This window comes from Motacilla alba, chromosome 1, assembly GCF_015832195.1.
Source record: "Motacilla alba alba isolate MOTALB_02 chromosome 1, Motacilla_alba_V1.0_pri, whole genome shotgun sequence".
Classification (NCBI taxonomy): domain Eukaryota; kingdom Metazoa; phylum Chordata; class Aves; order Passeriformes; family Motacillidae; genus Motacilla; species Motacilla alba.
In genome coordinates, this window is record NC_052016.1 from 103,751,942 (window position 1) to 103,764,598 (window position 12,657).

Sequence of the window (12,657 nt, forward strand, 5' to 3'; positions counted from 1 at the left end):
GACAATGGCAATACAACACCTGTAATCAGAAAATAGAAATATGGAGGATTGCTTTTGTACAAGCTTCCATTGTATTCAATTTTTTAATGAAATGGAATCTTCTGAGTGTATTCTGGTTTTAGGTGCACAAAAACCAGTTTGTTCCACCTCCAAAATGATTAATTCTTCAAAATGATTAAATGATTATTGTTCAATATATAGCAAATTTGCTTTATTTCATATGATTTATTTAATCCAGTCACTGTGTCCTTTAATCCAATGTAGAATAAAACATTTCTTTGAAGACATGGAAAGAAAAAAATGAATTGCTATTCTGAATTACAATGTATAGAACAACTCAACCATTTATTATTGAACTTACCCATTCACCCACTCAGGTGTTACAACATTCTTATCTGGGTTTACTGAGCCACAACAGCAAAAAATTATAGCAATAGTCCCACTTGCAGAGAAATTTAAAAATAGGGGTGTTTCTAAATATTATTCATTTATGTAAGAAGAAAATCAAAACTAGAAATGTAAGCAGTTATTCTAATGAGAGAAATACCAGGAAATTTTGGAGGTTTTGCTCAAGTTAACAAAAAAGAAATGCTTATTAGGTAAGTAAAGAGTTACTCAAAGGTGCATCTCCAAACTAAGGATATTGCACCTGAGAATAACAGTGCATCTATGAGAATTTGAAACAGTTAAATATTTGTACTAAGACAGACATTAACATTTGTTAAAAATACAGAACTTAAACCATGGGATACTACACTTCAGAACAGAAAACACTCCAAATCTAGTGCATACACAGACTCACCATGAGTTTCAGTCGTGAAAATCTTGGCTTGCAGGATCAAGCCACTGGCAAAGATCAGCAACTTAATTAATTTAAGTTAGCATAACAAAAGGATCAACACATCTTCACTGTGAACTTTCCAGCTAGACTACAGAAAGGGCAAGCTCTTATGCTTGACTTTTTACTTCTAGTATTGGTTTACATGTAAATGACTCAAACAATATTTAATTTTATTTTTACATTATTTTGATGACTATCTAAAGAAAAATAAATGCTGTAGAAAAGAGAGGATAAAATGGTATGACTTCAGACACAATGAAATTTAGATGAAGCAGAGGTACTTGGTATGACACTGATTTTTCTTAGATCAGTGTCATACCATTTCATTATCTCTTCAACTCAAGAAAAGCAAAATTCTAAATTCTGTATGGAGGAGATAATATAGCAATATTTTGATGTAGGATAGTTTATTACATAAACAGTATTTACAAATTCTAAACATGAAAATAGTGAGTAAAAGAAATCAGACTCTATTTACATTTATATTTTTTTACAAAAAGTTTTTACAAGTGTATATTTTTTCTCTAAATAACAGGACAAACACGTAAGACCAATCTTTTTGTATTACATACATAAATAAATATTGAATTTAAATGACTGTTATAGGAACATAATTTCTACAGCCAATTTGGGTAACAGTGAAGTGTTTGTTACCTTTACTACAACATAATTAAGTAAAAAGGAAAAAATTTACATATAGAGCTCTGTTAATTACTTCGTAAATTGTACCTTACTAATATATCAGTAGAGGTAATACAGTCGTTACATTTCATGCCCACAACTGAACAATTAGTTTCGGCATGCAAACCCACATATAATCATCAACATCTGCAGGTATCCATTTACATTTTTTTAAATAAAGGGTTTTCTTAATCATTGAAAACTACATGCAACAGATTATTAGTAGCATATTCCTGGTTAAAATGCACAAGTTTTGCATAACATTATTTTTAGTAATTGATGTTCACAAGTACTGATCAAAAGGGTAGGAACATACTTGGCACATAGTATAAGAAAATGAATTAATAAATAAGTCAATATCACTATGACATTTACATATACACAAAAATAAATTTTTTATGGTGTTTTACACAGAATTTAGAACTGTCTGGTTCCCCCACTTTGTTTTACAAGGCCCTGATTTAAGACATTATTCAAACAAACTCTGACATCCATGCTTGGTGCTTGATTTGAAGCATCACTAAAGCTCGTTCTTAACTGCACAGGTTTACTTCCATGCCACTGACTTCCTTTGTGCCAGCCTTCCTGAATCAGGACCTGTTCATTGGAAACTCTCCCTGACTCCAGCTGGGAGCATGGAGATGAAAGTACTGTGAAATAAATTGACTCAGTATTAAGGTTTCTATACAGTTCTGCAACTACCAATTAGCAGAATTGCCAAATTCCCACTCATATTAGAAATGATTTTGTGTGTGACCACGCCAAATATCAGTGTCAATGTCAGCATTGTCACACCAGACCCTCAGCTCCTTCTGAAGCCACTAAGTTGAGGATGTTCAGCATTTAAAGAATCAGACTTCTTACTTATTGTCTGTGTGCTATATTCTTAATGAATATTCAAACTGGTACACATGGATGATACAGCACAAGTTCTGTCTTATTTTCTCCTGATCTATGAACAACTCAAAAATGGTCAAAAAAAAAAAGATATAATGAGAACAAACCAGTTTCTTCTTACACAAAAATCACCAACAAACAAAAAAAAAATCACAAAGCTGTTAGCAAAAATAGCATAGTCTTATAATTCTCCTTTAAGAAATAAAGATAAACAAAATGCATCCTGAATTCAACTGAAAAACCCATCAGAATAGTACACAGTAAATAATACATTAGTGTAAAGGTGCAGAGTATCTTAAAACATCCCAATATCTCTAATATCCTCCCAATATTAACTCTGAATTACACAACATCATTAGAGAAAATAAATCTTTAACTAGGGAATTAAGTAGCAAATTGCAACTCTATTGCTGAATTAAGTGTTTAATGTGGCTTAGTCTAGTAAATTAGGACAATACCCTGTGTGATTCAGCAAACAAAGCTTTAGAATTAGGCACTAAAAACTTTAAATCTGTACTGCTAATTTTAAAAAAAATCAGAAAAACCCTCTCAGCTAGGAATTTAACATCCATGCATGAGCTTTGTTGACTTTGTATTTTTCATTTTTGATTTGGGGGGTGACTTGAAAGGTGAGTTGATAAGATCATTTGTAGAAGGAAAAAAATAATTTACATCTTAGTGAACTCAATGTAATACACTTGATCACTGGATTTCTACTTTCAACTTTTGATTTTGATCAATCTAGTTCAGAAGGGAAAACCTCTCAGTGTTCTTCAAATGCTGTTACTTTGAACAGAAGAATGCCTCAGAGAGAATGGCATCAGCAAACAGTAGCCATTTGGATTCTTCCCAGAATGATGATTTCATGAGGACTCAGGGCTCCTAAAGTCCTGCTTATCTCCAATGAATTGGCATCATTGTACCAAAGACCAACATCTCTGCTTTACAGTGTCACTAGGAATGAAATGTAATTGCATTACCATTAATCAAGTTGCTGTCAATTTGATCCAGCACAAGTAGAACAGACTGTGATTGAAAGGTTTGGACAGAATTCTTCAGAGAAGACTGAGATAATTACTTTCCCTGATACTGCTGATCCAGCAAACACCACAAAGATCACTTCTAGACTCGTCTATGCCCTGTGCAATCCAAATGTGAAAACAGTGCTGCACACCAGTCCAATGCAAATTTTGGTTTTTTTGTAAAAACATACACATGAAATATTCTTATACTGACAAAAATATCTCAGACTTTGGCATTCTGAAAAAACTGAAAATAAACCTTTATGCTGCAGATTTTTGGAGTAAGAGTTCATCTGCTAACTTGCTAATGTATTTTGGAAAATAGAGAAAAGAATTCAAAGCACCATAGCCTTTAGTATATTTTAAGCTATTGTTAAAGGCCTTTGCAAACCATGTAGCAATAGAAAAAGTCTGGGAAAATTCTTGGTCACTATGTGAATATCTAAAAGGACAGCAAGCAAAATAGAAAAAGAATGCAAAAGAGCCCTTTAAAACTGAAGGTAAAATTGTAAAAAAATTGTAATAAGCAAGTGATCAGAAATTAATGCAGTTTCCTTCCCCCCTGTGGTATAAATGCTGTAAACGTCAGTATAGACAAACTGAATATTTTGTGAACATTCTACTATGATAAATGAAGCTCTGATCCTCAGTTTCAGAGAGGTATTTCTTCACATTTGCTTTTTCACAAAACAGTTTGTCATCAAGACAAGGGAAACACATGTACCACTGATCTCTGAGCTCCTCTTATTGAATATCTCAGGAAAACACGAAGCACAGATGAGTCTGTATCATCTGCTGGTAGAAAAAGTGGCCACTTTGTCCAGTTGGAGTTAAGTTTTGAGGTACATTAGTCTGATGTGATGATTCAAGGAGCAATGGAAATGGTGCCAAAGAATTCAGGAGCATTTTGAACATCTTGAACATTAAGAGCTGATTACAGGTATTTGCATGGATGTTTATTGGCAGATACTTTCCACCCTCTCAATAATAAATCCAAGCAGTTTCTGTTTACTATTGAGACATGTGTCTCTGTGTGACAAATTATTCTAGACAGTTTATATTGCACAATAAGGCAATATGAATTCCCTTATGGGTAAAAAGGGCACCCTTCTGTCGAAATTTGAAAAATGAATTCAAATAAACTATAAGCCAATGTTTTCCAGATGCCAGAATATTGTCACATAATTCTTTCTGTAAGCAGAACAGCAAAGTAGAGCCAATACATCCATCCTTCTGTTGTAAAGATCCACAGGGAAAAAAAATATGTGCATCAAAATTCAAAGCAAAAAAGTAGCTATACAGCTACCATAATAATAAAAAATGTGCCTCAAAATTTCAGTTTCTAAAACTGTAATGTTAACTATTCAGACTTTTAACTAGAAAATTGGTGTTTGTATTCAAGATAATATTATACCTTGAAATATTATCTGTCAAAAAATTGTAAGATTTTAGAAGTTATTCTTCTAGGACCTATCAATTAATTGCATTCATTGCCATAACTTTTAAACAATTCTATTAATTGCCATTTGTTTCTCTACAATGGTATTTCTACCCTGTATATCCTTTAACTATTAACTATATTAATAGAAGATCTACATGATAGAACATTACCACTTTAGACCAGATGGGTAAGATATATGTATCCTCATCCTCCTCCCTGGTGACACTACAGTGAGTAAAAACTGGGTATTTCAGGGTTTCTGCTACTCGTATTTATTTTACTCATGTGCTTTTTTCAGACAAATTGAGATATTCCTTAATAGCAAAACACACTAGACCTTAAATTGGTGACAGGCAGGGCTTTAAGTAAAATAGATAATTTAAATCCATTAATGAGAACATCTTTCAAAAGTATGTATACATCACAGGACCTTGCAAATTGTAACATTGAATTCAATAAGAGAAAAAGCTGTATACATTGCACCATTTTAACCTACTTAAACACAGAATATGAAAACATTATAATGAACAATATAATGAATATTTTCTCACAGGTGTTGAGTTGGATGTGGTCTTCAGTTTGTTGAATAGTGCTGGTACTGAAATGATACTTGCTGTATGATTCATCCTGGTCATGGTGCAAATATAATTCTTTATGTCTAAACTACAGAGAAGTACATACAGATCATACAGGATGGTAACCTCCATTGGAATACTGGGTTCACCACTCCAACAGATGTGCTGTTACCCAGCCCTCATTTGGGAGCTCAGTTTTTTTCCCTCAGTTATTTGTATAATCATCTGAAACAGTCTAATATTTCTCTGGGGATGGCTTGTAGTGATGTGGATGATGCTGCTTCAGATGAGGTCCTAAATAAAAGAACAAAAAATTATGCACTTATCAAACCCTGGATACATAATGTCAATATTTATCCATACTGAAAAGGCTTTGTAAGACCTTCAGCTTTCAATCCTTCAGCTTACAAGTGCTGAGTCTGCACTGGCAGGTATGTGTATGTTCACTCCAGGAAACTTCAGTGGGCCTTTAACAGGACAATAATATTCAAGCAGACAGATTTTGAACTAATTGTATTTTTTACTTGGCTTTGCAACACTGAACTGTATTTTTCAGAAACACACAAAGTGCTGGAAATGGCCATTAAGAGGTTTGCCTTGCTTTAGAAATATGTTTAAGCTCTAGCTATGCTGGACTGAGTGAACCCAGAAAAATCTAATCTTAAAAGCCATGTAATCCTCCAAGCTGCCCCTGGAGAACAGACCAGCTTTGAATCCCAAGTGCTATAGGCCTAAGCCAAAGATCTGTGGCTGCAACAAATGGCAAATGTTAGACCACAGAAACTGAGTGAGAGAAAGACTGGATTTGCTGATGAACAGTCATCAGGGTAAAACAAAGCCAGTATTTTCACATATCTTAAGTTTATGGAATGCTACTGGAATCAGTAAAAACTTTAAGGCTTGAGAAAGGCTTCCACTCTTATCATGTGGAAGATTGCAATTTTGTGACGTGTCACGAGCACATGTCAGAACAGTGCAGTGCTTACTGTGGGGTGCAAACGGAGGAAGGTCGGGCGTTCGGAAGGATTTAATCGTGGCTGGCCCTTCCCCACCAGTTGTCAGCACCTGAACTTCCAAGCGGTACAGCATGGAGGGCCTCAGGTTGGGCACGGTGAGTATGTAATGATCCTAAAAATAAATGCATCACTTCAATTCTCAGACCATTGAAGAATAAAACATAGTTTTTATGTGTTTTATATTCTTTATGTGTGCTCTGCTCACACACATCAGTGGTTTAAACAGGTTCTATCACTGTCAGCAGCCACAAATTATTTTCATAGAATTCCATTAAAAGAATTTAAGGTACGCATCATTTTGTTGAGTAAGCATGTTTTGAATTTTTTGCCCGCCATTCCCTTTGAACAGACAGATTTTTAACCATAATACTATGGTTTCACGTGTACAAGGTCCAAGTTGTTACAGACTTTTATGGAAAGTGTGCTGATCACTTTAGTGGTGTGTTCATCACTGAAAAAAAAATCAAAATATATTTTCCTAACCATTCTTTTTAACAAACATGTTCATTACATACACTTGTTTTTATTTTGGATTTGCATGTGGATTGTACTAATCAGTAATTTAAGCAGTGGCTGGCCTAGAGCCACTTCTGCAGCTCGTGGGAAAAAAAGAGTGAACACACTAATTTCAGATTTCTCCCAGTTACACCATAAGAACTTGCTTTCTGCTCTTAAGGCATCATTTACAGCATGATGGATTCACTTTTCAATGCTCCATACCTTTTGTGCTCACTTAGTCATGTGCTAAATAATTTCAAAGTAATTTCATAGAAACTTTCACATGGGAATACATCTGGCTGAAGACTCACAGATACTACGGAATCAGAAGTCATTCATCTAAAACAAAATCAAAGCTATAAATCAAAGCACCATCTGCATTCAGTTGGAACAAATCATTCATCTCATTCCAAGCTGTAAAGGCCCAGGCCCAGGAAGGGGACAGCTGGAGAAGTGATGCTGGACAGTGTGGGTAACAGGGTGTTCCTGCCACCAGCCAGGCTGGTCTGGCCAGGAATGCACAGCACAGGTGACTCTGGTTGGCACTGTACCCGCCCCATGTGGGGAAGCCCAAGCACGTTGTGGGAATAACTTTGGTTATTCCTGGGGAATAATTTGCTGCTACTGCCAGAGCAGAGAGTAAAGGGGAAAGGAGAGAGAAAAAGTGGGGGGAAACATGTTTTCCTGGCAAATCAGCACATATTCTGAGATGGGATTGCCTTTAACAGAGCTGGCTGCAACTGTTCCATCTCATATAAAATCCTGCATGGGTAGGGCAGAGAGACGAGAGCATACATTGCACTTGTACACTCACTCTGCTCATTCAGGTGCTCCTCCAGCACTCAGGCCCTGTGCATTTCAACCCTGGTTGTGTAAATACTACATTTTCAGTCAGAGGGAATGGTCCTGGGTATAAATACCCTAAATTTTGGTTGTTTCTGAGAGACAGAAGATATTGTTTCAACTCAAATCAATGCCTTCTGAAAGTTATCCAGGTGCTATAAATAGACAGATACACACAGTAATAGATAATTAAAGGTGTCTCCAGGCTCTACAGTTTAAAATGTTTGATGTATCATCAAGAATAGTAGATATGCTTTGTATCTCCATCAAGGAGATAAAATTAAGTACTTCCTGCTCCAACTTACCTGCAGAATCAGTGTCTGACATCTGTATCACCACTAAACATTACAAATGAGGCACAGACACACAAACTTAGGGAGTCACTGGCAAAAGAAAGCAACAAATAACTTACTGCTGGCAGTATCTGTGACTGGGAAATGATGCTGTTGGGTAAACTGTTCTGCCGGCTCTCTGTGGTCACTTCTGCCCAAGTGACTTGAAACCCTGTCATGGGCTGGTGAAGGTCTGCCTTAGATATCTTCCAGGAAAAATGACCAGTGATGTTACCTTCCTGAACAATGAAAGATGCAGACAGATTCTCCGGTTTGGCCAACACTTTGGGTAGAACTGGCACTATAAATTTGGAAAGCAAAAAAAAAAAAGATAAGCTGTACTTTTAGAGATAATCTTCAATAATATTAATTTAATTTCACAAACTAAGGTCAGGCAGAGCTTTATTTCTATTGTTACATATGATGCAGTCAGCTTTCCACCACCACATTTTCAGTGTTAACCAAAAACCTGTGTTTGATATATTCCATTGACATTTTGGACCAAACTCAAACTTCAGATAAAATGCTCTCAGCTGCAGGTACAGAAAAGAAAGCTATGGCATGTAAAGACCTAAGTACCTCATTCACAGGGAGCCATTCTCCTGCTCCTCATATTTCAAAATACCTGAACTCAGACTGGAAGTTTTGGGACCACAAGAAAATGCACAGGGTAGCACAGAACTCCATACTTCAGCCAAAGAGTAAAATTCATACACAGAAACTGTAGAACAAGTTAATAGGGGCATTCTGATTAGGGGAAAGTTATACCTGAGTTACAGTTGCCCAGGAAGGCTGTAATGCTGCAAACTCTCAGGACAGGCTTTAAGGAAATGGCAGTGAAGGCCAGCAGGGTTCTGGGTGACTTATGAAGCATGGGGTACACTTGGGAACAGGAGGGACTCAAGGTGAGAGGGCTTCCCTCCAACCAGAGAGAGAGGTATCCACACTTGGCAGTGCAAAGCCATGGCTGAGCTGAGCCAGGACCAGCTGACCACAGAGGTCCTCTCCAACTAATATCTGCAAAATCCTGCAACTTCCATAACCCTCTAGTTATACATTGTGACAACGCTGGAAAAGATAAAAGGGCCTGTATTTCTTATGTGAGAGCAGAATTAACCTAAACAAAATCCAACTGAAAAAGCAACTTGCATCTGCAGCAAAACATTAAAAAGATGGCTCACACGACCATAATCATATCTACAGTTACCCTCCATCATTATAATAAACACAATGGGAAACCATTCTTCCTTACAAAAAACCCCAACCATGCCATTAAAAATATGATTGTATGTCCACTATGATTACTCTTAATTGACAAAACAGTAATCATGTACCAGCCAAAATCGATACTGTTGTGTATTTCTGTTGATTTTCACCTAGGCATTAGTGATATTTTTATTTGTTTTAAATCTCTCCTTTTCTATCCTAAAACTGCTTTTTAAGACTCTCTTTTAGTGATTATAAATGCTTTTGGAACTATTTGGTAGTTCTCCAGATCATGCCTTACCTCCTTCAGCAGGACAATTAATGTGCTTGTGTTTTTTTTCTTTAAATGCAGAGCAAGGTGGGGTAACAAAGAAAGTACTCTCAGCCTTAAAACGACCTTTAGATTTTGCAGGCAGAACAGTTACTTTGTATTTGCATGAAAACGACAGGTCCTTCAGAATAATGTAGTTTTCCTACAATAAGAAAAAAGAAAAGATCACATGCTGCAAATAGAGCCCAGAGGAAAAAAAAAACATGAACAAATTGAAAAATAACTCTGGCAAAAGATGAAAAGTTCTCTCCACAAAAGTATTTTCCTGGATGCTTAACACATGCCAATGTGGTTTTAACTCAGAGAAGAAAGCAGTATTGTCAATGTCATGATTATTTTCAGTAGTAAAATATATTAGCATGGTATTTGAATATGTCCTTCAATTCTACACAGTTCCTTCGACACACGGCATCAAAGCAACTGACTTCTAACATTTAGAACAGTCTCTGTGAATGATGGCAGTGGGGGGAGCAATGTGAGGATATAAATGCTAATCGAATTAAATAAATGTAAGGAAGCTGAGTTAAGCTGCTGTAAATGACAGGCTTCATCTATATTTAACTTTTTAAAAGCACATTTAAAGTCAGCATAGCATTATGGATGCATATTTTTCCACTTGAGTACATTAAGTACTTCTATATTCTTACCAGGAAGAATAACTCCACAGCTAAATACAAAGCAGAAGTCTCTATTTAAGGACAATGAGTGGAGAAGAAAACTTTACACAAAGTGTAAGTGTCCTTCTAAATTATTACCATTGTCTGAAGTACTTTTGCGAATTACAGTCTGAAAGCTTTAACACAAATCATATATGGAAAAAAAAATGTTTGGTTGGTTGGCTTTTATCCTGAAAAAATCTCATATAATATGTTACTGGCTAAGGTCAAAAGTCTTTTGCTAACTTTTAGATCTTTAATTCCCTTTATTTCCCATGTTCTGCATAATTCCATCTTTTTTCTAATTGCAAATTAGTCTAACCTTCACTTGGAAGGTCATTTTCATGGGACATACAAATTGGGCTGAGACTGAACTCCCTGTCTTCCACCTGCCAGGAGAGAGGTCCAACAGTTTGATGTCTCCTGAAAATTGTGACAGGACTATTTTTATTTATCATGACAGACTGAATGAATTACCATAAAATGACTGGAAATAAGGAAAAAAGGGAAATAAATTCATTAATCCCACAATGCATTTGGACAGATGTCCAAACAGTCTTTCCTGACCTCTAGTGGAAATTAACTTCTTAAATGTTGTTTCTCCTATCTCCATAAATTATGTCAAAATCATTTTTTAAATCCACCTCTAATATGTGCTTTGCTGACCCCATGAAGCAGTAAATCTTACAAGTCAACAACATCCTGTGTGAGAAATTATGTCTTTTGATTTACTCTTTTACATGACATTAACACCCCTGAATTGATGGGGTAGTACAGATCAGGGTAAGAAGGAAAGGCAAACTGTGATTTTGTCCATTCTGCACAATACACTAAATCAATTCTGATGCACCAAGCACATTACTCTGTTGCTCAAATAATGTGTTATAGAGCCAGATGACACTAGATTGCCAACAAATTGAGTAGGAAGTACTGCCACTGCAATACATATTTGAGCTGCCATGTACTTACATAGAGCTTTTCTCCCCATCTGATATCTGTCCGACTTCCAGATTTAATATCTAGTATTTGTCACCTACAGTCCTTCTTTTCTTATCTATTATTCTCCTCGGGGAGAATAATCACCTGAAACTCATCTGCATGTCTAAAAGAAAACCTGGCTTATTAATTACTATTACAACTAATTACTATTATTACTGTTCAGTATTTGCACTGTGCTAAAGTCTTACATTATTAATTGCAGATAAATCTCCGTGTTCTACATCCTGTAGAGATATAGAAGTACTTAGTAAAGAAGTTTGTCTGGCCTCATTTTCTGAATAACAACAAAAACAAATAAAATATTTTAACCTAGAGTGGATTTAGGAAATCTAAAAAACCCCAAACCAGTCCAAATACATAATTTTTATCTTTTGCCAAAGACGAACATAAAAAAGAAAGCATCCTTACTGATCTATGAAACACATGCTGTGCTATGTTACAGAACCATAATTTCTCTTGCTGCCTAGAAACTACTCAGAGTCAAGCAGAGGGCTGAATGGAAACTTACATAAGTCAGCTCTGTTACTTTCTTAAGTCCTTTGGTGTCATTGTGTGCACAGGACTCCAGTAACCAGTGGACTTGGAATTGATTCATGCTGATATCTAAATTATATAAAAAGAGAGGAAAAGACATATAAGTATGTTTTCATTAAAAAACATAAAAGTACGTTTTTGCCATTGCAACTCCTCTGGCTTCTCTGGATAAAAACAGAAGGAATTTTAAGTATTGTAGAGTTGGCAATTCCTCACTAAGCAATCCTTAATATAATGGAGAAAATATGATACACCAATGAAATTTAAACCTTGTATCAGCTAAAGGAGATAAATAGTGAAATTTCATTTTCAGATATGTTACCATCTATTGCTTACATTAAAAAAAAAAAAAAGAATTTAAACTGAGCATTAAAAACAATAATCTCAACACTGCTACTTCTAATCATCCTGCAAATAATGAGACAGACTTGGTGTCGACTGCCTGACTGTTTATATTGTTAGAGCATTGCAATACTGCTGCCTGGCACTGCTTGTGCCCAAAGATATGTGAAAATGCCTGTAAATCCCCAAGCTTTCTTCTTTCAGGATATGCCATAAAACCTGTTCAGTATCTGTCCAAATAAAATTCTAGTCTTGACTCTTATGAGTAATACTGAAGGCTTAAGTTTACTCCCATTTAAATCAATGACAAAACTTGCTGCAGTTCCAATAGTACAAGCTTTCAACTTATTTCCAGCTCTTCTAGCTTTTTGTCTAATAATGCCTGAATAAGGAAGCAAAACAAAGAGCAAAAAAGAATTTACTAAAGAAGGAAAACATCAGGT

At 35.7% G+C, this 12,657-nt stretch overlaps 1 protein-coding gene across 1 annotated transcript in view; it reads right to left on the bottom strand.

The window, feature by feature from the left end:
• Positions 1 to 1,397: 1,397 nt before the first annotated feature.
• Positions 1,398 to 12,657, bottom strand: part of ANOS1 (anosmin 1) — a 131,031-nt gene continuing 119,771 nt past the window's right edge. The window contains exons 10-14 of the mRNA XM_038130968.1: positions 11,847 to 11,941; positions 9,654 to 9,825; positions 8,227 to 8,447; positions 6,444 to 6,585; positions 1,398 to 5,751 (exon numbers count right to left, since the gene is read on the bottom strand). Of these exons, the coding sequence (XP_037986896.1) occupies positions 5,693 to 5,751; positions 6,444 to 6,585; positions 8,227 to 8,447; positions 9,654 to 9,825; positions 11,847 to 11,941 (689 nt within the window). The 3' untranslated portion in view covers positions 1,398 to 5,692. The remainder of the gene's footprint in view (positions 5,752 to 6,443; positions 6,586 to 8,226; positions 8,448 to 9,653; positions 9,826 to 11,846; positions 11,942 to 12,657) is intronic.